Source organism: Pempheris klunzingeri, chromosome 6 (assembly GCF_042242105.1).
Source record: "Pempheris klunzingeri isolate RE-2024b chromosome 6, fPemKlu1.hap1, whole genome shotgun sequence".
Taxonomy (NCBI): Eukaryota; Metazoa; Chordata; class Actinopteri; order Acropomatiformes; family Pempheridae; genus Pempheris; species Pempheris klunzingeri.
Window position 1 is genome coordinate 12,767,345 of NC_092017.1, and position 23,033 is coordinate 12,790,377.

The 23,033-nt window shown below is 41.7% G+C and overlaps 3 protein-coding genes across 3 annotated transcripts in view; 2 read left to right on the plus strand and 1 right to left on the minus strand.

Moving 5' to 3' along the window:
- Positions 1-13,082, plus strand: part of cpamd8 (C3 and PZP like alpha-2-macroglobulin domain containing 8) — a 46,420-nt gene extending 33,338 nt beyond the window's left edge. The window contains exons 36-44 of the mRNA XM_070832514.1: positions 1,527-1,789; positions 1,895-1,982; positions 4,706-4,780; positions 4,976-5,081; positions 5,288-5,398; positions 5,482-5,694; positions 7,304-7,378; positions 11,009-11,210; positions 11,972-13,082. Of these exons, the coding sequence (XP_070688615.1) occupies positions 1,527-1,789; positions 1,895-1,982; positions 4,706-4,780; positions 4,976-5,081; positions 5,288-5,398; positions 5,482-5,694; positions 7,304-7,378; positions 11,009-11,210; position 11,972 (1,134 nt within the window). The 3' untranslated portion in view covers positions 11,973-13,082. The remainder of the gene's footprint in view (positions 1-1,526; positions 1,790-1,894; positions 1,983-4,705; positions 4,781-4,975; positions 5,082-5,287; positions 5,399-5,481; positions 5,695-7,303; positions 7,379-11,008; positions 11,211-11,971) is intronic.
- A 1,808-nt stretch (positions 13,083-14,890) lies between these two features.
- Positions 14,891-16,958, plus strand: cimap1d (CIMAP1 family member D). The gene is made up of 4 exons (XM_070832859.1): positions 14,891-14,930; positions 15,632-15,742; positions 16,106-16,219; positions 16,468-16,958. Exons 1-4 carry the CDS (start codon positions 14,891-14,893, stop codon positions 16,956-16,958), a joined length of 756 nt encoding a protein of 251 aa, XP_070688960.1.
- Positions 16,959-17,026: 68 nt separating this feature from the next.
- Positions 17,027-19,249, minus strand: cks2 (CDC28 protein kinase regulatory subunit 2). The gene is made up of 3 exons (XM_070832487.1): positions 19,072-19,249; positions 18,388-18,515; positions 17,027-17,578 (listed from the first exon to the last, which is right to left on the minus strand). The coding sequence occupies exons 1-3, from the start codon at positions 19,128-19,130 to the stop codon at positions 17,535-17,537; spliced, it is 231 nt and encodes a 76-aa protein (XP_070688588.1). The 5' UTR covers positions 19,131-19,249; the 3' UTR covers positions 17,027-17,534.
- Positions 19,250-23,033: the final 3,784 nt, after the last annotated feature.

The window sequence follows — 23,033 nt, forward strand, 5'->3', positions numbered from 1 at the left end:
CAAAGCAGTGAGTTGTCCTCAGGCTGAAATAGTAGTCTTCTGAATGCATGTCTTGTGGCCAATGAATATGATTTGTGGTTTATGCTTTTAAGTGCTGCCTAGGTTTTTTTTTCCTGACTTTCTAGTCTTTTCAAGGCTGGAGGTCCTAAATATTTGAACTTTGAGTAGTTTGTTTCCAATCGGTGATGCCAAAACTTGTAAATTATTATGCTTTTCTTTTCTTTTTTTTTTTTTCTTTTACAAATAGTCACCTGAAACACATACCAAATATTTGGTATATTTGAGCCCAATATTGACGTCAACATGCTTACATTTGTTGATTACCACTAAACACAAAGTGCAGCTTTGGCTTATGGCTAAATACCAACAAAACTAATTGCATTCACCAACCTAAGTATTGTACATGAAATGAAATGAAATTCGTGAAATTTGACCTAATGCTAGCAATAGAAGTTAGGGGGAGTTGGCACAGTTATTAGAATTCACTCTTATGTGGGACATTGGGTGTAAAAAGATATTATGGCAATTCATCCAATAATCACTGAGACATTTCACTCAAAACCGAGAGAGTAAATGATGCAACAGAGGAAAACTCAGGGAATTATACTATAATAATACTCCATCTAGATATTGAGATATTTGATATGTGAGATGAATATGATCTATTAACTTTGAAAACTTTGACCTCCAGTAGGCACTAGAGGAAAATTTAGGAGATTACAAAAGCCATTAAGTTCAATCCTCTTGGGACCATGAATTTCTTCAAAATTCAATAAAGAGTTGTTGAGACATTTCCTTACGCACCACCAGCAAGTTGACATTTTTGGCTTTTTAGTGAAAAGTCAGGGAAACTAGTGGGTGTCATCCTCGGGGGACCATGAATATCTGTACAAACTTTCATGGCAATCCATCAAATAGTTGCAATAATTCAGTCTTACAGACCACTTGTGGCATTCCTTGAAAATAACTTTTCAGTACAGGAATTCCAAACAACAAAAACCGAAACGTGACAGGAAATGTGAATTCATCAGGCATAGCAGAGTCCAATCAAAGTGAGTGTTTAGGAAAAACTAATGTCATAGCTGGGTACCATGATTACAAATCTTGGCCATCTTTGCTTTTTTTCCCCTTTCGATGTAGTCAGGGGCAGCATCGTGGTGCTGTGGTTAGCACTGTTGCCTCACAGCAAGAAGGTCCTGGGTTCGAATCCCGGTTTTCTGTGTGGAGTTTGCATGTTCTCCCCATGCTAGCGTGGGTTCTCTCCGGGTACTCTGGCTTCCTCCCACAATCCAAAGACATGCACATTAGGTTAATTGGTAACTTTAAAGTGTGAGAGTGAGTGTTTGTCTGTCTTTGTATGTGGCCCTGCGATTGGCTGGCGGCCAGTCCAGGGTGTACCCTGCCTCTCGCCCAAAGTCCCCCGCGACCCTGACGGATAAGCGGTATAGAAAATGAGATGTAGTCAGTGCATTTAAAGCCTCTCCTCTTTAAATACAGCACTCCCCCAATTCTCTCCGTGTCTGCAGATTGATGTGTCTTACAACCTTCCTGACCCAGTATCCAAGCCAGCCTTCCAGCTCAAGGTGGACCTGAAAGAGCCTTTTCAGGAGCGACACCTGCAGCCCCCCTCCTCCTCCTCGTCTTCCCGCCATCCATCCTCACGCTCCCGGAGCCGTGCTGACAACCGCTCTGAGCTTAACCGGAAGCGGCGGGCCCCCATTGATGACGATGACCCAGCAGCCCACCAGGACAAACTGGATTTCCATATCTCCTTAGAAGTCTGTGCCAGGTAGACCACAAACCACATATATGTAAAGAAGATGGCCTCGCACATATGCACACCTCTGCTTTTAAGTACCTCACACCTCCCTCCTGACCCCGACTTTCTCTCTAGGTGGCTCCATTCAGGCTCGTCTAACATGGCCGTCATAGAAGTTCCCATGATTTCTGGTTTCCGAGCAGATGTTGAAAGTCTGGAGAGGGTACGTAATCAAATTAATGCACGTGCACACACTTTGCCAAATGTTTAGAGATTGTACATGATGCCAAACATACACAGACTCATAGATACTCGTTGGCTATTATTGTTAGCCACAGGGGCTCACAGATTGCTAGACAGGCAGGGCAAGTGGTCAGGTAAGTGCCCAAATCGAAAGGCAGGTAGAAAGAAAAACTGATGCGTCCACATCTGGTGGCCAGTTGACAAAAAGCAGTATGTCATGGAATTCAACGGACTCCTCCTGTTTCCTTTGTAGAATCATCTGCAAACTCCAGGCTCACGTGTACACATTCACACCCACACAGGATGCAGCACTTAATATACTCTCACAAACAAATACATCCATACTTTGGACATGGACATTATTCCTATGGTACAGTGGAACATGTTGTGTAAATATTTGTCGGAGCAGGAAGAAGCGTTAGCTGTCATTCTTTCCATTGTTATAAGGCGACTTCCTTCAAATGGTTAAGGCCTCTAAGTGCAGCGTGTTACACACATGCAAATGTATTTCATGTGTCTGCATGTGTTTGTATGTAGTAGAGGCACGGGAATGGTCGTTCTGGTGAGGGTCCTTTTCATGGTATTTTTTTAGGTATGATAAGAGAAAGACCAGCTAGCTCAGGGCCTGTGGGGTTACAATATCTCAGGGTCAGAGGCCGTCGGGCCTTTCTGGACCACACATACCTCACTGGACGTTGTGAGGTACAGAGAAAATGTGTATAGTTTGGAAAGGACAGAGGGAAGAGACAGATAAACAGAGGACTGGATTAAAGGAGGACATGGGATGGATGTAAAGCTTTTAAGGGCTGGATGAAGGTCAGCTCCCAAGCCACCCATCAGAAGCCTGTCCCTCATTACTAGACAGTTATAGGGCCTTAGTCTGCAGGCATCCACCTCTAAAAAAAGCCACCTCTCTGGCTACCTGGGGAGATGTTAAACACGCACACACATACATACACACATATACTGCTGTGAGTGTGTCAGTTGAGGCTGACCTGAGTTGTAGTGGCTAACAAGCTCAGTTTACACCCCTGCTGGCCTCCCTTGGAGTTTTACTGCTGCCTGCCTGACTGCCACTTACATTCCTCAATTTATGGTGGCAAGTTTGGCTTCTACAGTCATGTCTAGTTGCTTTCATGGAAGCTGTAGTCATGAATGATTAGTCCGGTGACTGACTGGGAGCTACCACAGCCACGGCCTCTTATCACCCAATATAATGAGCTTTGTTTAACTACTCAGAGCACACTATGGGTATAACATTTGAGCTAAGGGAGTTCATTGGCAATGTTTAGTTGCTAGATACACAAACAATGCTTTTATAAACAGAGAGACCAATTGTGCAGTGTGTGTAAGAGAGAGAGAGTGTGTGTGTATGTGTGTGTGTCAGTGTATGTGTGTGTCTGTGTCTCGGTGGCGCCAGCTCAGGCTGAGCACCTCATAAACCCCTGCTGTCCAAAGGCTGCCACCTTTGACAGAATGAAAAATCTCCCCGTGGGGGGAATTAACTCTGCTGGCTCTTTATGCACACACTCAAATTTGCAGTAAACAGCTTCCCCATTACTCATTCATACACTAATATTTACTAGATATGGTCATGCATGTCTGACCCAACTATACCTTAGTGCATAAGGTTCTCTAAATACCAGAAACTCTTTAAGTGTAAAACACTGATTAGGCGATCCCAGAGGAACGCTATGATCCCTTGTTGATTTCGACTAATATAGGCGTAGCTGAGTCCATGATTGGTGACCTGTACATTTTCCACCTCGGCCGTCATCTCATGGTAGAGTGCATATGGTTTGCATTCCAGTTGTGGCCCACAGAGCACACTAAAATGAAGACCATGTGACAATTGGGTGGTAAGAGCACTGTACAAGAGGTGTAAATTCCGAATTACTTTGCTGATTCGAACCGTTCAGTTCAGTTTGAAGATTAGTAGCCACTGACTAAGCAGTTTATTAAGGTTAATAACTCATATGTCGACATTTACCACATCATGATTGTTTCCGTGGTTTTCATTGTATTTTCAAAAGCTTTTAATAAGGAAGTAGTGAACTGTGTGTCTGCTGAACCGACAGTGATGCTCTCAGTCATCAGTAAGAGGACCTCAGGAACTGATTTGGTAGATTTTAAAAGATTCTTTCACACATGTACTGAACACTTATACACTGTAGTAAATAGTGCCTTTAAATGCACCCACGAACTGTGCATGTAGACAAGGGATTCAGGACGGTGCAAAGCTGGATGCTCCTTAGTATCAACATGTCTAAATGGCTTTTAGGATAATTAGGACATGTTAGCTCAGGGTTACTCTAACCAACCCAGGGTTTTTGCTGCAACACTTCATATTTAATCTCAGTCAACAGTAAATCCTGGTTAGCATGAGACGGAGCTGTCCAGTCCGCTGTGGTGCTGATTACTATTTATGTCCATTTCCATGTCCATTACTACTAGTTGTCCATTAATGTTAGAATCAAATGTACAGCCGGCTTGACTACAAGCCGTATGTTCTTCTTGCATCAATGTGCATTTTGCACTGCTAATTAGTTACAGCCTAAAGTCACCATTTATTTTCTTCAGCATCAGCTATAGTGTTTACTTCATCCTGACAGATAAAACACAAGAGACAGAGATATGTTTTTTTTTTTTATTGTTGTGTTTTTTAACACACTGAGCTTTATTTTGTTGCGTTTTCCCCAACAGCTGCTGATGGACAAGCGAGTAGGTCTGAAGCGATATGAGCTGAATGGGAGGAAAGTGTTGTTCTACTTTGATGAGGTGAGTTTAATCCAAATTCCTCCTTGTTGTGTCCATCAGCGCTGCAGTCATGCTGATGGATACTGTATTGATGGTGGATGAGCAGAGGGTTACTCACCAGTGTTTGTACAGGGTTAGGGAGACTTTTGTGTTTGTTTCACATTGATATGTGTTTCTGGGTGTTTTGTACATATTTTGTTTGTCTCCCCCTCATAGATCCCCAGCCAGTGCATGACGTGTGTGGCTTTCCAAGCTGTCAGGGAATACATTGTGGGCAAGACAGCGCCTGTTCCGGTCAAGATCTATGACTACTACGAACCAGGTGTGCCTCTGATGAATATTTTAAGTACTGCTCTTTAAAGAGTTACAAAACTGTCTAACTCATCATGATTTATGAAGTGGTTTCTTTTTTTGTGGAAATGGGACTTTTTTTTTAAAAGTTTATGACCTAGTTATGGTGAGCGTCATCATTGTTTTGTGTGTGTGGATGTGTGAACGTGCTGGTGTGGATCTGTGCTTGTCATGCAGCCTTCGAGGCCACCCGGTTCTACAACGTTAGCGAAAGCAGTCCGCTGGCTCGGGAGCTGTGTGATGGACCCACTTGCAATGAGGTTGAAAGCTCAACCAATCAGTGGATAGGTGAGACTTAAGCTACGTGCATATTAATTCAAAGACACTCCACTTCCATCAGTCTCTCAAAAACAACTCTTTCCTCTCTGCAGGTTTTGTGCAGGCAAATCAGTGTAACAATGTGTTTGGCTGTCTGGAGGAGGAGCAGTTTGAGCGTTGCACTTGCTACAGGGACTGCGGTTACGATGGGGAGCCAGTTTGTGGGTCAGACGGGCAGCTCTACCAGAACCAGTGTCAGATGGAGGTGTTTGCCTGTCGAAACGGGACGCGTATCAAGCAGGTTCCGCTGTCCCAGTGTCCTCACAGTAAGAGCTCTATTATCACACATCACCTGTGCTTCAGTCTTATAACAGTCAGGCTCCATAATTCACTCATGCTGCTTACACTCCAAAAGCCTGGCTCCATCTCCACCCGTGTCTCAGATTTGTTCAGGGATTCCAGTAGGTCTGGAGAAGGTGGACAGCATCTTCTTGTATAGAAGTAGATAACTATGTAGGTACATGCATGAAAAATTATCGACAGAAAAATGGTAACAAGCGAAGATGAGATGAGCTCAGCTGGTCGAGTAGTTGTTGTTGGAGGTCCACGAACATGAACAAGTCTTAATTCCACATGTTTTTTAACTCAACTGCTCTTAGCAAACTGCTATGGCAGGTTCTGGATTACGGAAAGTGGCGCTGGAGGGACAAATACGACATTCACCACTGATTGGTGAGGGCAAGCAGGAAAGTGACTAACATGTGGACACACAATGTCGGCAGAAGAAATTAAATGAAACAAAACGGGAACTCAGCCTAATGTGAACACTGCTAGATGTGAAGTTATTGCTTAGATGTCTACATATCAGTTTATTTTGAAACAACCACAATCTCATAGTACTACTTATCACATCTTACTGTGTGCATGAAATTCAATATATCAGGTATCGAACAGCTGCTCTATTCAAGCTGATATTAACTTTATGCTTTTCACTTATACAGTAGGTGATCTTTAACTTGCAGACAATGACAGCACAAACGAGAACTTTTGCTCCCTTTAGAAAACACAAGTACATGTGTGTGTGTTCTCTCTTGTGACCTTGTGCATTTTACCTAATACAGTCAGTTGGCTTTGCTGTAACTCAATGTGAGTGCGTGTAATCGTCCACATGTCCAGCGCGCATGCATCTGTATGGGTTTCTGTTCGCATGCACGTGCGAGTGTCTCTATGCTCATCTGTGTGTGCGTAGTGATGTGAGCTGTAGAAACAGCTGTTCAGGTGTTGAGCTGATTACTGGATGAGTTTTCTGAGGAGAGCTACCCACCGTGCCCCCCCACCCTCTCTCGCTCCCTGCTGTATTACAGGGCACTCTCCAAATGACAGAGTGCTTTTGTCCAGCCCTTTGAAATCCTTGTCACATTCCTTTCCGACGCACAGCCCAACAACAAAGGAGCCTTCATGTTGCGGAGCAGATTGGGAAAAGGCATAGACAAAACTTTGGTGGGAAAAGACCTCAGTTTGTGCCAAGTGGTTCATGCTGTAGATTATCAAAAGAATTGTAGTTTTGTTTCAAGCTCCCTGACCTTGTTTGTTTGTGTATGGTTGTGTGGGGGAGATTCATGCCACCATTTCCCTGTTTTGAAAAGGAAAAAGATACGATTTGTTTCCACACATGGCCCCTCTGGCTATGGTTTGGCCCCTGCTATTTTTGGAAAGATTTTAATGCAGGGCTCTGTTGAGACTGAGTGTACATCATTGTTTTGCCAAGAAGTGTTGCTCAGTGGGGTGGATAATGCTTCTGGGCAGTATTTAGATTATGCAACAGTGAAACTCTGTTGAATTCATTACTAGTTTTTTAGGTGCCGTGGCAGCCACATAAATGTGAATAATCCAATGTGTGTTTGTGTGTGTGTGTGTGTGTGTTTTTATTTCCAGTGGAGACCACGGTGGAGGACAGGCAACCAATTGCAAACCAGGAAACTGAGCAGCCCTCAGTGCCTGTACACACAGGTAACTTCATCTACCACACCTCACCCTGCTCATACACAGCTTTGCATCACCTCCATCTACCCAGCAGCTGTAGATGGAGCTGTACCCAGCAGCAGAGGCAGGACTCCTCTGTATATTTCATGCCTACAGTAGCTTTTACTTCACTTGACAGTGTCTTGATTATGCACAGGTTCTAACAATTGGCATTCATCCATTGTCTGAATGCTACAACTTTGATTGTTGAAGGAATGCAATCTGATTCTGCATCCACTGTAGTTCAGCCTCAGGGTGAGCTGAAGTAATTGTAGAGAGTCGAGGTTAAAGACATGTAATTTGCATATAGCGTTTTTAGTAAGTTGTGTGTGTGTGTTTTCTTTTGTAATGTGGAGAATGGGAGTTCACAAGGGCAGGAAGAAGAAAGAGTAAGAGACAAAAAGATGAAAGGCTGTGTGGGGGTGTAAAACTGAGGAAAGAAAGGGGAGAAACATAGTCAAAGAGGGATGGATTGGCAGCCAAGATGAAAGAAGAAAGAGAAAAAACAGCAGGGTAGAGAGAGAGAAAGGATGAGAAGAAAGTAGAGGAAAATAGATGCGTAGGTGGGGTGTGTGGCAGCACATTCCCCTGCCACCACATCATGTCTACAATCGGTGTGATAAATAGGTGGATAGGTTTCACACTGCAGGCTTGATTGTTGCTCTGCCATGAGCTTAGATCAGCTGCCACTTCCAGAGTTCCAGAGTGGCAGCCAGAGAATTCCTGATAGGATGTTTGGCTGCGTGTGGATGTAGGATGTAGCTGTGTTACATTTGGCAAAGAAAACCTAAAAAGGCACTGCACTCATTCACAAGAAGCACAAGTGTGCATCCTGCACATGCATGCTGTGTGTGTGCATGGACTGCATGTGGTAACATGTGAGCTGTTACAGATAATGAACATTAAGGTCTGCTTACGTGAATGTGTGTGTGTGTGTGTGTGTGTGTGTGTCTGTGTGTGTGTCTGTGTGCGTGTCTGTGTGTGTGTCTGTGTGCGTGTCTGTGTCTGTGTCTGTGTCTGTGTGTGTGTGTGTGTGTGTGTGTGTGTGTGTGTGTGTGTGTGTGTGTGTGTGTGATGTGGCACAGCCTGCACTGACTTGTTTCCCAGCCTGAAGCTGCCGGTAGCTGGAGCTCACAAAGCTGCTCTCAGTCAAAGGTCTCCTTAGTACAAAAGCTAACGCTTCACACTCACCACAGGAATGCTGTCATGCACTCACACACTCACATGCACACATGCGCACACACACATTTTTTATATATATATATATATATATATATATATGTGTATGTATGTATGTGTGTATGCACACAGACATATAGGTATTGTTTGTATGTTTGCTCACGCATGGAAAATGCACCTTCACCTACACTTCCACACACACACACACACACACACACACTTACAATATGATAACCCTGGCCTTACTAGATTGAATGAGTACTGTAAACACACTGTCACTGTAAACCATTATAATGTTGACAACATGCCCGCTAAGTGCACTGAGAGTGTAATAGGTGAAGGCGGGTGCTGCCAAGGAAATGACAGTTTCCACTGGAACAGTAAAGGAAGCTGAAGCTCTGGAATTAACGTCCCTGTGCAGACTTGTCTTATTAGTGAACTTCTACCACAGGACAACGTACAGTATAATGGATGCACACTTGCAGGCTTCATCTGAAATTAAATATCCTTTCATATGCACATGCTGTAGTGATGTGAGCTTTTGATTTCCCACCTCATGAATCAAATGTTTGCATATTATGTGTGTGTGTTTAGACCTCACCCTAAATTTGTACTTTAAAGAAGTAAAATCCGATCATGGTGGATTCGTAGTAGGTACTCATGGTAAAATGACCACTTAATAAAGCTATAACCTTATTCAAAAAGAGTGACTTTGAAGTAGCCTGTTGTGTGAGAATACAACATTTTAAGCATTGAGGGACCCCTACTGTCTGTGATGGGGTATTGCTGCAAGAGCTTCAGGTACAGGATATTAAAGGTGCCCTGTGGAGTTTTCTTATGATAGGAACAAACAAAAATTATGTTTACATCAGTGGTGGGCCGTCAGGGCCAGCAAGGCCTTCTCTGCTGGCCTAAACTCACAATCACTGATTTACGTTTTAATATTTTCCCATTAATCATTTTAGATTATTCCTAATAGTCTATGCTCTTCATTTCATAGCGCGTCTCTGTGGTGCTTCCAGCAGTGTATGTCTATGTTAGAACTTTTATCCAATCATATTTCAGCCATCATGTGTTGCCAGGGTCAAAGAAATCTGCCCTGAGGCCTTCAGAATCAAAAGTGCAGGCGCCCGTAGTTTAAAATACATAACAATGAAACTGTTGCTTTAACCAATCAGATTTCGAGTTGGTGACCCCAGGGCCTTCTAGCAGGTGTACGATGACGTCAGTATTTTCACGTCCTCTGATTGGCTGGTCAGAGAGTTTAGCCAAAGCTAGCGATTCTTACCTGTAGCGACCTGCACAAGCTAAAACTTTATCATAATCGTAAGTATTAATAGCAGTTTTTTTTTAACCCACAATGGCTGACGGAGGAGAAGATGTTAATTTGGTCGCAGATCTACTTAGAAATCCATTTTCAAGGCGGACTTTCCAAGAAAAGCTGGACATTTTGAGGAAATGCTGGCCCACCCCGAAGCTAGCAAGCCTGTCCCAGCCGGGAAAAGGGTTCGTCCGCCACTTTCAGGTCAGCAACTACAAGCGGTACCTTTGGCTTACAGGCTCAGAGGAGCAGATTGTGTTGCTGAGAATGTCTGGTGTTGGCAACTGAACGACTCTGTGTTTGGAGCCCAGTCGGTGGTTACAGTGTTTGAATTCTGTTAATTGGGTTTCTTGCTTTAGTGATGACATTCATTCTCTTAACATGAGATACCTGTCTGCAAGGCAGCGTCCTGTTATACTGCCTTTCTGTATAATATTGATGGTTTCTATAGCCGTGACGTCATAATGATGGTATTAAGAGGTGGTTTGATTCAGGTAGGACGCCACTGAAGGCCCAGGTGGAAAATGAACGGCCCGCCACTGGGTTACATTAAGTGTGTCTCAACAGAGAGCATTGTGTGTCACGCTGAGGTCTAATAAACACATTAAATGCATTTCCTTCCTCATAAAACACTTGCAAAGCAGATTTTTGTTACTAGCTAATTTACATTCGTGTTTGTTTATGTTTATCTATGTTTTCCTGTTAGCTGCCTTCTTCTTTCCTGCTTTTTCCAGCCCATTGCTAAATATTTTTGTGCATTATCGCCACCTGTAGATCAGTGGAATAGAAGAAAGCTATTGGCAGGAATGTGTATCGGATCGTCCATGTGCATGTGTGTTCTTGTGCAAGAACTGAGAAGACAGGAACCCATAAGTAACTACATCGAATACAACATTACACATATTTTAACACCACTAGTGGTCAAAAACTCCACAGGGTACCTTTAAGTCTTTATGACACCACTTCTTTAACCTTCAGTAGCTAAATCAAGTAATTCCTCCTCGCATATCAGATATTGTGATCAACCATTCAAAGGCTACCTTGTCATGGCCTGGTCTCTACTATCTCGCATGTGATTTAATGCACCTCCATTTTCACCCTACCCCCGATCTCTTCAGGTGAAGAGGAGCAGGGGTCCATGGCAGAAGTTTCCTACTACTCCTATGAATATGACCCAGACTCTGAGCCTTTCCTTGCTGATGCAGAGGGAGGGGACCATTTTGACCTTCCTGAGGGTGGGGAAGATGTAGGGCAGAAGGTGCTCCTGCCAGCAGATACCCAGCTACCCACACTGGACACAAAAAACACCCCTGAGCGATGGTACGGGCTGCTTCATTGATGTTTTTGATGTTTTTTTTTAAATCAGACTGTGGGTTCTGGGTCTTCTGTGTTTTGTCTAGTGCTTTCCTGAATAATGCTGGTGGTGTTCTATTTCTATATGTTACTTATTGTCAACAAATACCATGAAAAGACCAAAACCAACAATGCATTGGTTTGTCACTCAATACTAGCTGAGTTCCCTACCCTGTTTGTAGCATTTAGCCCCAAGATCATTCATTTCTACTAAATAAAATCTTTAAATACATCATAAATATACATTTTTTGTGTTTAAAAAACACCTAAAACCACTGGGCACTGTAGTATTTAGCAAACATCACTCAAACAGGAGTACTTAGTGCATTTATTAGGGACTAATTTTAGATGTGGATGAATACACATTGGGTGCTGTTTTAAGTATTTATCACTGCTGTTTTTGCACAACAATGGAGGTCTATGTCACTGAGGAATAAGCTACAGTACATGGCTGGTTATACTGGTCACACTGTCGACTTACTGACAATAAAAAAAAATATCGACTTTGTCAAGGCTTATATAGAATATGTTGTAGTGAAACTACAAAAATGAAATGAGGTTTAATCTCCCATCCAGACAGCCATATCACAGCATTTAAGAATAATTATTTGCAGTTTTGAAATATTCCTGGTACCTAGTAAAACATTTTTATTTTAGTGAGAGAAGCTTCATCAGCACCTAAGATGATCTTATAATGAATGTGTGTCCTGTTTTCTTGTCGTCCACAGAAACGCTCACAGAGTGAAGCCATACCCACCTCCAAATTGTACATTATTTGTGAATATGCTAGTGAATGGAAAGAGAAGAGAGACTTGGGACTTGCTCAGCCTGAAAGGAAGAGATGGTGGAGTCTGGAGAATGAGAGTGTGACTTTGTGTGAGTGTGTGTGCTACACGGTGTTAGATTGTTTTGAATTGTGTGTGTGTGTGTGTGTGTGTGTGTGTGTGTGTGTGTGTGGATATGACTGTGTATGATTGCTATTAAGCTAGTGTCCTCCAGACTTTTGTTCTTCTTCCTCCAGACTCCTAGTCACCAATAGGCACCATAGCGTCTTTGTTATTCACTGTACTGCCTTTATTATCACTAGAAGAAATAATCAAGTATTTATGTTTGTAATTACACCTGACTTTAAGCAAAATATTTTGTTATATTTTCTATCTGTGGTATTTATTTGTAGCTAGAGGTCATATCATTTTATTTTATTTTATTTTTTTTGTCTTTGCCCGCCCATACAGTCTACTTGTTGCTCTTGTGGTTCTTTGAGTTCAAACAAAAGATATGTGCTGTCAAAGGCATTTTTTTTTTCTTTCATAGCAAGCTTTAACCCAATTATTTGAAATGTTTGATGAAACTCCCGTGCTGGTGTCCTGCTGGAAAAAGACATATGCTAACCATATGCTTTACTGAAACATAAGCTCAAATGTTTTTCATTTTTAACATTTTTTGGGGCTTTTTGCCATTATTAGACAGTACAGTAGAGGTTTACAGGAAACATAAGAAAAGAGAAGAGGACTGACGTGCAACAAAGGTCTCTGGCCGACTCAAAACATGAACTTTACAGTTACAAGATAAACATTGTTCGACCACTGGTCCACCAGGACGCACCAGCCCAATTGTTTCTTACCAAGACACCAACATCATCTACTCTCAAGTCACCTTTCACCTTACCTACCTTGAGATTTGATTGTACAGTTCATAAGCTATTTTGTTTTTCTTAAATTTTGATTCGTGAAGCAATCAACGTAAAAATCCAAAATGAAGTTTTGAATTTCTGTAAATGTACCAAATTTGATTAAATGTAGCCCCTATTCATATCAAATATTGTGCTTTTTAAAACAAACGAGAATAAAATTTGTATACAATCCAAGGTTTTGGTTTAGTTTCTTTACACTGTCAGGTCTTGGAGCTGTGGTTAATAAGCAGACGTGTCCGTATCAATATGGGTATCCTGGGTTGGAAGTCACAGCGACTGCACTTTGTTTCCACACTTCCACCTTCCGTCTTAGCTCGGGCTACTTCATGATAACACTATGACCTCTGCAGCTGCGGCACAGTACGTGTATCTGCTCCTCTAGTAGAGGAGCTGCAGTGCAGTTGCTCGTGAAAGTTGTGTTGCTCCATTTCCTTTGAAAGGCTAGTTAAGTCCGGAGATCATTTCCTGTCAGCAGTGAGCTGTATTACAACCCTGCTGCTTCAGAGGGCCCTCTGCTTTGATAAGTGACTCTCTGACCCCTGGCATGCTTCTGTGTTAGAGACAGAAAGCATGTACATGTGCGTATCGGTTTGAACACGCTGTATAAATCACTTAAGTTTGGATGTGCACCGTATGTGTTTGTGTAACTGCTAACAACGGATTCGGGTTACTAGAGCAGCAGCTGGGAGAGTTAGAGCCTGTTAAAGTTTAATGTTTGCTTTCTGCACATGTCACTTCTCGACCCTCTCAGTTACTGTGGCCGCTGGCAACTGCCAGCTCAGGCCTTCAAATCCCAACTACAAATCATCACTGGGATTAGAGGAGATCAAAGCGGGCTAAACTGTAACTGCATCTGGGTAATCAGTTTGAACTTAAGTTAAAGATGAGAAAGCAGAGGCTTGTGTGTTGGCACTTCACTGGGCCCTACCAAATGAAGACATTCGACGTGAAACTGCTCCAGGTGTGCTGCACTGTGTCTGACCCTGCTTCTGTGTTGGGCCTCCATGTTTGTGTGGAAGAGAATTTATACACCAAAGCATTCAGTGTCGAGTATTGTGCTTGTACTCTCATTTCAGGTAAAATCTGAGGTGACAAAAGTTGACAAAAAAACAACTTCACCCCGTGAGCTCTGAGCAGATGCACCAGGATTTACCCCTCCAGTCTGAATGGAAAAACGTTGCTCCTGTAGTGACAATAAGCCAGCAGTGCAGGGGACCTGGCTGCAGCACAGTATCCACAGCAGTCTCCGTGGCAACTGCATGCATGGCTGAAGAGTGATATTGCGTCTCCACACTGTGATGAGCAGAAAGAGTAAAAAGAGAAAGGAGAGGGGGATCTTGGTTTCATGGTTTGCAGGGGGAGCTAGCATTACATGAGAGTGAATCGGAGTGATGACATTGTTCCTAAGTACCAGCTGAGTGCACCTATACATCCACCTCTGTGGAGGAAAGGCTATTCACCAGATAGATAAAACCCTATCCAGTGTGGAGTCTGCTCTGCTGTTGACACTTTGGTGTATTATATGTCTCAGGTTTCCTGATTGTTTTAGAGGAAATTAGGGATTGATTCTGGACCATCCAGAGCTCTGGCTTTCACTGTCAGACAGGGCGCGGGTGATGCTGGATCCTGGAGAAACAGCGCCGTGATATCTGAAGAAAGAGCACCAAGGCGGACATGGATTAAGGAGTGAAGTGCTCCTCTCACACTCATCCGATGACTGAATTTCTAGGTCTGCAGCCTGTCTCAGTTCTGGCTGAAAGGACGTATTACCTGTGGAGAGGTACAAAAACATTGCCTTTAAAATATCTTTTTCTCTTTTCATGATTTTAGAATTGGCAACCATCGTCTTTAGCCAGCCTATTCCCATTATGATTGACATGCTGTGTGAATGTTTGAGTAGGAGAGCTACCACTGAGGGATTCCTTAAGTATCCATCGCTTCTACAAAGATTCAAATGGAGAAAAAATATCCAGTAATTGCAGGAAGAGAAAAAGGTACGTTCTTGCAAAAAGCTACTCCATGTGTTTAAAACTGTAAACCGTGTATAAAGGCATCAATATCATCGGCAGCGTTCCAGTTGATCACTTCTGGCCATTTGGGTTTTCCATAATTTCAAAGGAGGAACACTGACTTGAATAGAGTAGAGGATTTCTCAGAGTGCAGACCTGCCAGGACTCGCCCTTCTCTGTGAAAAATGCTCCTGCTCGCTCTGCTTGTGCACATGGCCCTGAACACTTGTATGCTGATGTAATGCTTTGCCTTAGGTTGTGTTTTGATCTTTATGTGTGAGACGTCCTGCTCGCTAGCTGTTTGTCTGACCCAGCGCACCATAGACAAGCACATGCAATCAGCTCCAAGCTGAGTGGAAGATGCAGGTCTAATCCAAGTTTCTTATTCTTGTGAAGTCTATCAGATGGTCAAATAAGTGGTTACACTTCTGAATTTTGCAAAATGAACTAACACTGCATACTTATTACTCACTGATGCTGAAATATAATTAATCAAATAGGAACTTACTTCTCTAAAGCAAACAAAGCTGCAGAGGTAGTCCTGCTGCTAACATGAAAAACAGAAGCCATGATTTACAGAAAACACATGGCCACTTTAAATCTCTCCACATCCATGTCATTTGTGTACAGTGAGTGTGTTTTATAGCATGTATTCATTATCTATGTATATTTTCTCCATCACTAAGGGCCAGGACCTGGGCGCTACGGGCTTCCTCCCACCATTGGATTTGTCGGCCACGACTTCACCAAGCCAACTAGTCCTGCCTATTCTTTCCATGGCAGGATGAGTGACAATAGTTAGTTCTTCAAGTCTGTCTTTAACTTTTAGGCTTCTTATAGCTACAACTGAGGAAACATTAATAGAATAATAAAAGATAATTCATGTAATTAAAAGTTTAGACAAAGCCATAAGTCTTGTCATAGCTGAAAGAGATGTTGCATTTAATTTACAATGATTTCTATTTATTCTCAAATACATCATATGAGCTACTGAGTTGATTGGTGCACATCCTTAGTGAAGCATTGGTCATATCAAAGCCAGCAGGGGGAGACAACACCCCATAGTTCTGTAGATATTTCTCACCTGTTCATCTGACCAGTTTATTTTAAGACCACTGCATGATCATTGAATTGATAATAAATGTTTACTGTCTCTGCAGTGTATTGTGTTGACTCAAGTCCAGGGCCTCAGTATCATGTTGACGCAAAAATCACTCGTTTTGGAAGAGACGGCACACCTAAATACTCAATGTTGGGCAGAATGAAACCTCAGAGTAAGTTCCTATTCATAATAGACATGTTGAGTTTCACAGATTAATTCATGTTGTAACAATGAATTTCCAGACTAAAAGCACCACTGTTGTTAAAGAATAAACTCTTTTACCAAAACATTTGTTTTTGACATTACTTCTGAAAATCTAGTGTCAGCTGTTGTAACTGCAAATCTCCCTGAGTATCCCCACTCTACCACATGGTGTCAAATTGATGGTTTCTATTATTTTTCCAACCGTTTTCTGTTCACTAGAGGAGCTTTTCCAGACACCTGGACCCGGTGCGTACAGCCCTGAGAGAGCCCCACCATGTAATCTCCAGTGTAGGCCTCCATCCTACACAATGAGCTCACGTACACACTACCGGAGCGTCGACTCAGTACCTGCTCCTAACAAGTACTCTCTGCCTCCTCTCATGGGCCCTCAAGTCCCAAACAAGCCAGCCAGCGCCAGCTACACAATGTCAGGCAGTTACAGCTCAGGGGGGCCATCTGTGGATTTGGCCAAGACGCCAGGGCCCTGCAAGTACAACAGTACGGAACCAAGTGTTTATCTACGTCGACAGCCGGCGTTTTCCATGCTGGGACGTCACAGATTATCCAGAGATGCCACAGAGAAACCCGGTCCTGGAACTTACAATCCAGAGAAAGTGACAGTTCACAAAGCTCGGGCACCAGCCTACTCCCTGGGAATCAGACACTCAGAATTTGTTACTCCGCTAGTTGTAAATGTCTCTGACTGATCTTCATCCATTCCTAAAAATACCAGAAACATAATTCTGTAACCTGGTAACAAATAGTCATAAGCAAACATATGTGAAGTACATTTTATTTTGTTCTTTCAGCAACAAAGAACTTGTTGAATCAACCATGACTCATGTTCAAGATTTATAATATCTAGAAATAATATTATGTACACAACACAGACATAAGTTTAAAGAACAGAAAAGGTTTAAACACAGAAAGCGCTTTGTCACAGGGTTAAGACCCCATGCCTGTATGACCAATCTGTAAATAAATCAATCACAAAAGCATCAAAAGACATTTAGAAAATTTAAAATGTATAACTGACAGGCAAACTTGTATCTTCATATTGTTCATAAGGTTATCATTCACAGTGAAATCAAGCCATTTGCCTCTCAAAACCTCTAAAAATTGAGGGTGTTTGAAAGGTAAAAAAAACAAACAACACAACTAAGGTTTTTCTACACAATACAATAGAACATATGTAGAGATGTATGTAGGAGAGATGTATGGTCCAAAGACAATACAGATCAGCAAAGATGATAGCAGGTTTTTTTTTTACAGATGGTTCCCATTTAATCCTTTGGGAGGGGTCTTCTGAAAAGCAGTATGTGTGGCTCTGGAGAGTAAAGCAAACAAGTAGTATCTGTCAGCATCATCCACAGTACAGTGGTCACACCATAGTGTACCGTCATACACACAGCTGGTCCATGTGCATGGCAAGTGTCATCACAGTCTAATGGTGAATGCCAGGCAATATTAAAGGTTCAGATAGTTTCCATTTCTACCATAACATGTTAATAACATCCTAGAGTACATTTGTTACACTAATTCAATTAAATTCAATTCAATTTATTTTGTATAGCCCAATATCACAACAGAGTTGTCTCACAGTGCTTTACAAAGTTCACTGAAATAAACAAGAAGTGTAAGCAAGTGTAAGAGTTACTGGCTACTGTAAACATTGCTTTTTTCCATAGTGGTCATGAAGAGATCCCTTCATGATAGATTACAGAAACGTAAGAGATGGTGGACATGATACAGTCCTGTGTAAAAATGTACTCAAAGGCTGAGCTAAGGTTGAAATGTGGCGTCAGCAACTGAGAAAGACACAACAAGGAGGTATTTTGCAAATCGGAAAAACAGGTAAAAAAAAATCATAGTTGTGTTTCCCTGGAGAGAGTTTCCTCGCTGAGGTGCAATAGAGATAGTAACACAAAGGGAAACTGTTCTAAAATATTATTAGGCATTATGGCACATTTTAGCACAGAACAGGGACAGTAAGGATCTCTTCACAACCACAATGACCAGAAAACATGATTATAATGACTCGCTTTTCAATACATTACATTTAGGCTTGTGACCATTGTTATAAGACATGACTTGGGAAAAAAAGTGAACCTGTCCTTTAAGTCCACGATGACTCACCCGGTTTGTGGATCATGTAGTGAATCCAACCCTGGCTCTGCTGCACCCCCAGCCCCCTCCACTCATCCTCCGTCATCAGGTGGGAGGAGGGCACCAGTTTAGACAGCTGCTTTGGAAGCACGACATGCCTGTGAGGAGATTAATAAAACTGTCGAGATTAACCCACTGAAAGTCAATAAAAAAACACCTTTTTTAAAAGATGGCCAACCAGTAAGTAGTTCGCTAACTTTGATCGTTGAGGAAGGCAATTTCAGGTCACTTTGGGTAACTAACTCGAAGCTACAATTTACGACTCTAGTAACGTCGATATATAAGAAAAGATACCATTAACATGTTGCTGTTTTCTTTACATTTGATGCTGCAGTGACATTATTCCCACGACGTTCAGACTAAACCTGTTTTCACGTCAACATTTAGCGTTAGCATGGCTAACGTTAGCTGCTTCCCAGGGGGTTGCCTGGCTTCAGTGTTGTTAGCTATGAGCCAAACTATATCCCCAGTACTGTCTTCACTATATAACCCATATCTTAAGGAAGTTACCAGCAGACATTAACATTATGAAGACTAATCAGTCTCACCGTAGCTAATTTGTTGTTAAGCTAGCTAACGTAACTCAACACAACATAACGGGCTAACGTTAACGTTGTTAGCAAATGCCTGGAAAAGGTTAAACCAAAACGTCACCTGTACTCGAACTCCTCATCGTTGTACTTGTCAGAATAGTAAATCTGTTTTTTCGACATTTTCAGTCGATGGTAGCAGTCACAGCTGAAGTCCGGAAAGCTGTTTTTTTTATCGGGTGAAGTGGTCACTGGATCACAAACTTAGCAAAAATATTTGTGAGCGCAACGAGCTGCTGTCATCTGCCGCTGGATTCAGAGGACAATTCAAACCCCAACGGTTCCCCGCACCCCTCTGATTGGTCGAGGCAGCAACACGTGGACTTCCCATCCAGTTAAATCGTCTATGTTTGAGAAGATGACGCACTCCTCTGTGGAAAGCAGAACTCTTCTACAGAGGAGCACGGTTCGCATATAATAGTGGGTATATTCCCCTGTACTTAAAAAACGTAAACTTCAGCTTTAATTTATTACATTTTATGCCATTTTGTTCAAATACAATTCAGGCGTTTAAACGGAAATCATGTGATGTATTGATGTATGTGTTTCTAGTGCTTCGCCGAGATTTTCGTGAAAGCGAAAAGGGGCTGAGTGAGAGCTCTTCATCTCTTAAATCCCTCTGCTACGTTGCTGCCTTCCCTCTTTCCCAGAGTGCTGCAGTTTACATAGCTGAGCGGCACATCCGGGAACTTCAACCACCGACACGTCCCCGCCCCTTTCTGAGGGAAACACCAGAGACTTTAGTGTAAAAATAGGTTCAAAATAAGCTCTATAGAAAACCACCTGAATGAAATTACTCTGGAAGACACTTTCTTACACATGGACCAGCTTTGTGCATGACACTACACTATGGTGTGACCACTGTACTGTGGATGATGCTGACAGATACTACTTTAACTCACGTTAGACCTACCAAGTCTAACGTGATCTAACGCTACACCACTATCTTAAAGTAAGAAACATTTCTGCTGTAAAGTTTGGACATTTTAACATGGGGCTCTATGGGGATGGACTCCCTTGGGCAGTCCAGGAATTGCAGTTTTTGTCACTTCCGCATTGGCTTCGTTTTCCGGTTGGTTACAGAAATGCAACTTTTAGTGTTATTTCCCTTTGTCGCTTTGTAGCTTTGTTTCAACCAATCAGAATGCTCCTGTCTGTCGACCAATCAGAGCACTTCTTTCAGCTAATTAGAATGGGTTTTTCTGTCAGCCAATCATTGAGCTCCCTTCTGTCGGCCAATCAGAATGCTTCTTTCTTTCAGCCAATCAGAGCACTTCTTTCTTTCATTTTTATCCCTTTAATCTAGCGCCTTTGAGAGTAGAGTGAGTGGCGATTCTGTTGTAATCGTTGAATGCGGAAGTAAAGTGTGTCATGGCCAATGAAGAGTGGCTAGCCATTTACTAATTTACGGTTAGCTCACACAACACAGTATACACCACTTAGTATTTTTCTCCACAGTTAACCCAACCTCGATAACCAGAGTTACGGTGGTTTGTGTTGACTGCTCCGCTGTGGGGAGTCAGTAACTTCACTCAGTGAGCAGAGGTGTCCTACCCGGACACCTGTTTTCACCTTATTGAGTCTCCAGGTTAGCAAATTACCACTGAGGTATTTAAACTTTTCAGTCCTGCTCTACTAACAGTATGCTAGCTAGCAACAGCACTGAGCTAAGCTAAAGCTACGTTACAGCCTATAAATTAAGGTTAGCTCATGTTAGCCCGGTCAGTGTAGCCTGAGCTCCAACCAGTAGTTAGTTAACTGTTTAAAATGAACAAGGGTCTAACTATAAGCTGTTCTTTAACAGGCTGTGAATAATTATTATTATGTTATTTAAGATTCTATTATATTAATTATTAATTAATTCGTTTTATATTACTTAGTTATTATATTATATCATTAGCTTTACCTTTATTTTGTGAAGAGGATGAGCTGCTCTGCATGTGCTCTGGTTGAAACCATCTGCGCTACAGACTACAGCTGTAAATATTAAATTCATGCAAGTATAACTGGTTTGGTTTTGCGCCGCTTAAATAAACTAAGATGGCACAGGATCAAGAAACAGGTGGCTCGTTGCACACACAGGTAGATGAGCGGAGCAGCGGCTAACACATTAGCATGTAGCGTTAGCATGTAGCTTAGAGACAAAACCTTTTTATCAGGATCTTTTTCAGGACATGATGGGGGAACAAATCAGAGATCATTGATATGGGATTAAATCCTGGTGCAACCAACTCCACAGTATCTCTTTGGCATAGCATCAATAATTTGAATTGTCTTGTTAAAGTGTGGACACTGTTGCCATCTGTGTGGGACAGTAGGTGGCCTGGTGATGAGAGATCTATTTATATCTATTCGATCTATTGGAGGGCAAAAGGCACCCAGAACTGATGAATTCAACTACTGCAGTTGAAATCTTCATTTCCCAGTATCGATCACAAGACGTGTATGGTGTAACCACAAAACATTTTGGACTTAAGCATGAACCATAATAATTCTAGACAAAACTTAAACATACAATAATCTGCTGTGCATACAGTGATTTTGCAAATCATGGGCTTGACGGACTACAGCATTTGTCTTACAAATGACCATGTTCATGTATTTTTCCATCTTACACCTGCTGTTGTATCTATTGCTGCAGTTGCTTCACTTACTCTCTATTTTGCTTGCTAAATTGTTAATTGTTACTCTTACTTTGGATGAAGTAACATGGCGCAAATTATAATTATGTGCACATTGACCACATTGGCAGTGAAGAGACCAAGGAATGATGACTGCAAATAATGGAATATATATTTAATAATTTCAGGTCTTAGCAAAATATAATTTTCTGTTATTCACATAGTTGACTGATTCAAGGCAAAGAAGACAGTTAAAACATGTTATGTCAAATTTATCTCACAGTTATTTTTATTGTATATTTAGCCATACCTTTGTTACATAGCCTATAGTGATATTTGGATCCAATCCAGGGAGGTGAATCGGCTTTGACACATATATACAATACAATATTTTCTAAACTAGACTATACACTTACTATAAACATAGATCACTCTTATTTCTATTCAAAATATTTCTACAGCCATGATAAATTGTTTTCATTCTTAATAATTTCTGTTGAGGCATCATAATAGGCTCATTTGTTAAGAATGCACTAGTCACATGTTACATTTCCCCTCTATGTCCTTACATAAGTATGTTACATTTCTCTGTCAATGATTTATAAGTACATAAAAAACAAACTCTTTCTTCACATCTTGTCCAAACAGTATAGTTTAAAGATTCCGTGTTACAAGTAACCTATGTTGTTGTTCTTTGTTGTAATTACAGATGTCAAGGTAATGGCTGCTAATGAGTGCTGGTGTATTCACAGCATGATTTGTTCCACTTGTATTTGCAAACCACCAAAGTCAGGAGGTAATTGTTAACTCTTCACATACAGAAAATACACATAGAGTATAGTTAAGTGATTGAAACTGTACAGTATCCTCAAATGCAATTAAGTAATCCATAGCTTTTTATGGAAATTAAACATAGTACCACCTTCAAATTATTGCTATTGTATCTATTTGTTTAATAGTACTTTTATTCAATCTGGTTTGAAGTAATAATGGCTCTATATTTGTTTTATTTTTGTGTAAAGTAGTAGTGCTGTCAGAGCAGTTATTTGTTTTTTGACAGAAATGGGGACAGAACGCACTGAGAAAGATCAGCCACTTGTGCATCCGTCAACATGCATTGATTCCAACTGGTTTATCAGTAACTTCTTATACTCCGTAGCAAACTAACAAGAAGTGATTGGCTGTTTGGAGGAAGGTGGGATGGTGGTGCGTGTGGTGTCATAGGGTTTCTGATGGTGTTTTTTTTTGTGTGTGAGTGCGTATATATGTGTGTGTGTACGGGGGGGCTTTTCAGTGTGTATGGTTTGTTGTAGTGTGAACTCCTGACTGGTGAAATGAAATTGTCTCATTCAACTGTAGCTACAGCTCCTTTGTACTATGATAGCTGAGGCAAACATATTGCTTT

Excerpts from the sequence above, each read along its gene's own strand:
- cimap1d (XM_070832859.1), top strand. The coding sequence starts at position 14,891 with ATGGAGAAAAAATATCCAGTAATTGCAGGAAGAGAAAAAG. Across the intron at positions 14,931-15,631 it reads AATTGCAGGAAGAGAAAAAG|GGCCAGGACCTGGGCGCTAC; the intron begins GTACGTTCTTGC and ends TCCATCACTAAG. Across the intron at positions 15,743-16,105 it reads TGGCAGGATGAGTGACAATA|TGTATTGTGTTGACTCAAGT; the intron begins GTTAGTTCTTCA and ends CTGTCTCTGCAG.
- cks2 (XM_070832487.1), bottom strand. The coding sequence starts at position 19,130 with ATGTCGAAAAAACAGATTTACTATTCTGACAAGTACAACGATGAGGAG. Across the intron at positions 18,516-19,071 it reads GATGAGGAGTTCGAGTACAG|GCATGTCGTGCTTCCAAAGC; the intron begins GTGACGTTTTGG and ends ATCTCCTCACAG. Across the intron at positions 17,579-18,387 it reads CTACATGATCCACAAACCGG|AGCCACACATACTGCTTTTC; the intron begins GTGAGTCATCGT and ends TTTACTCTCCAG.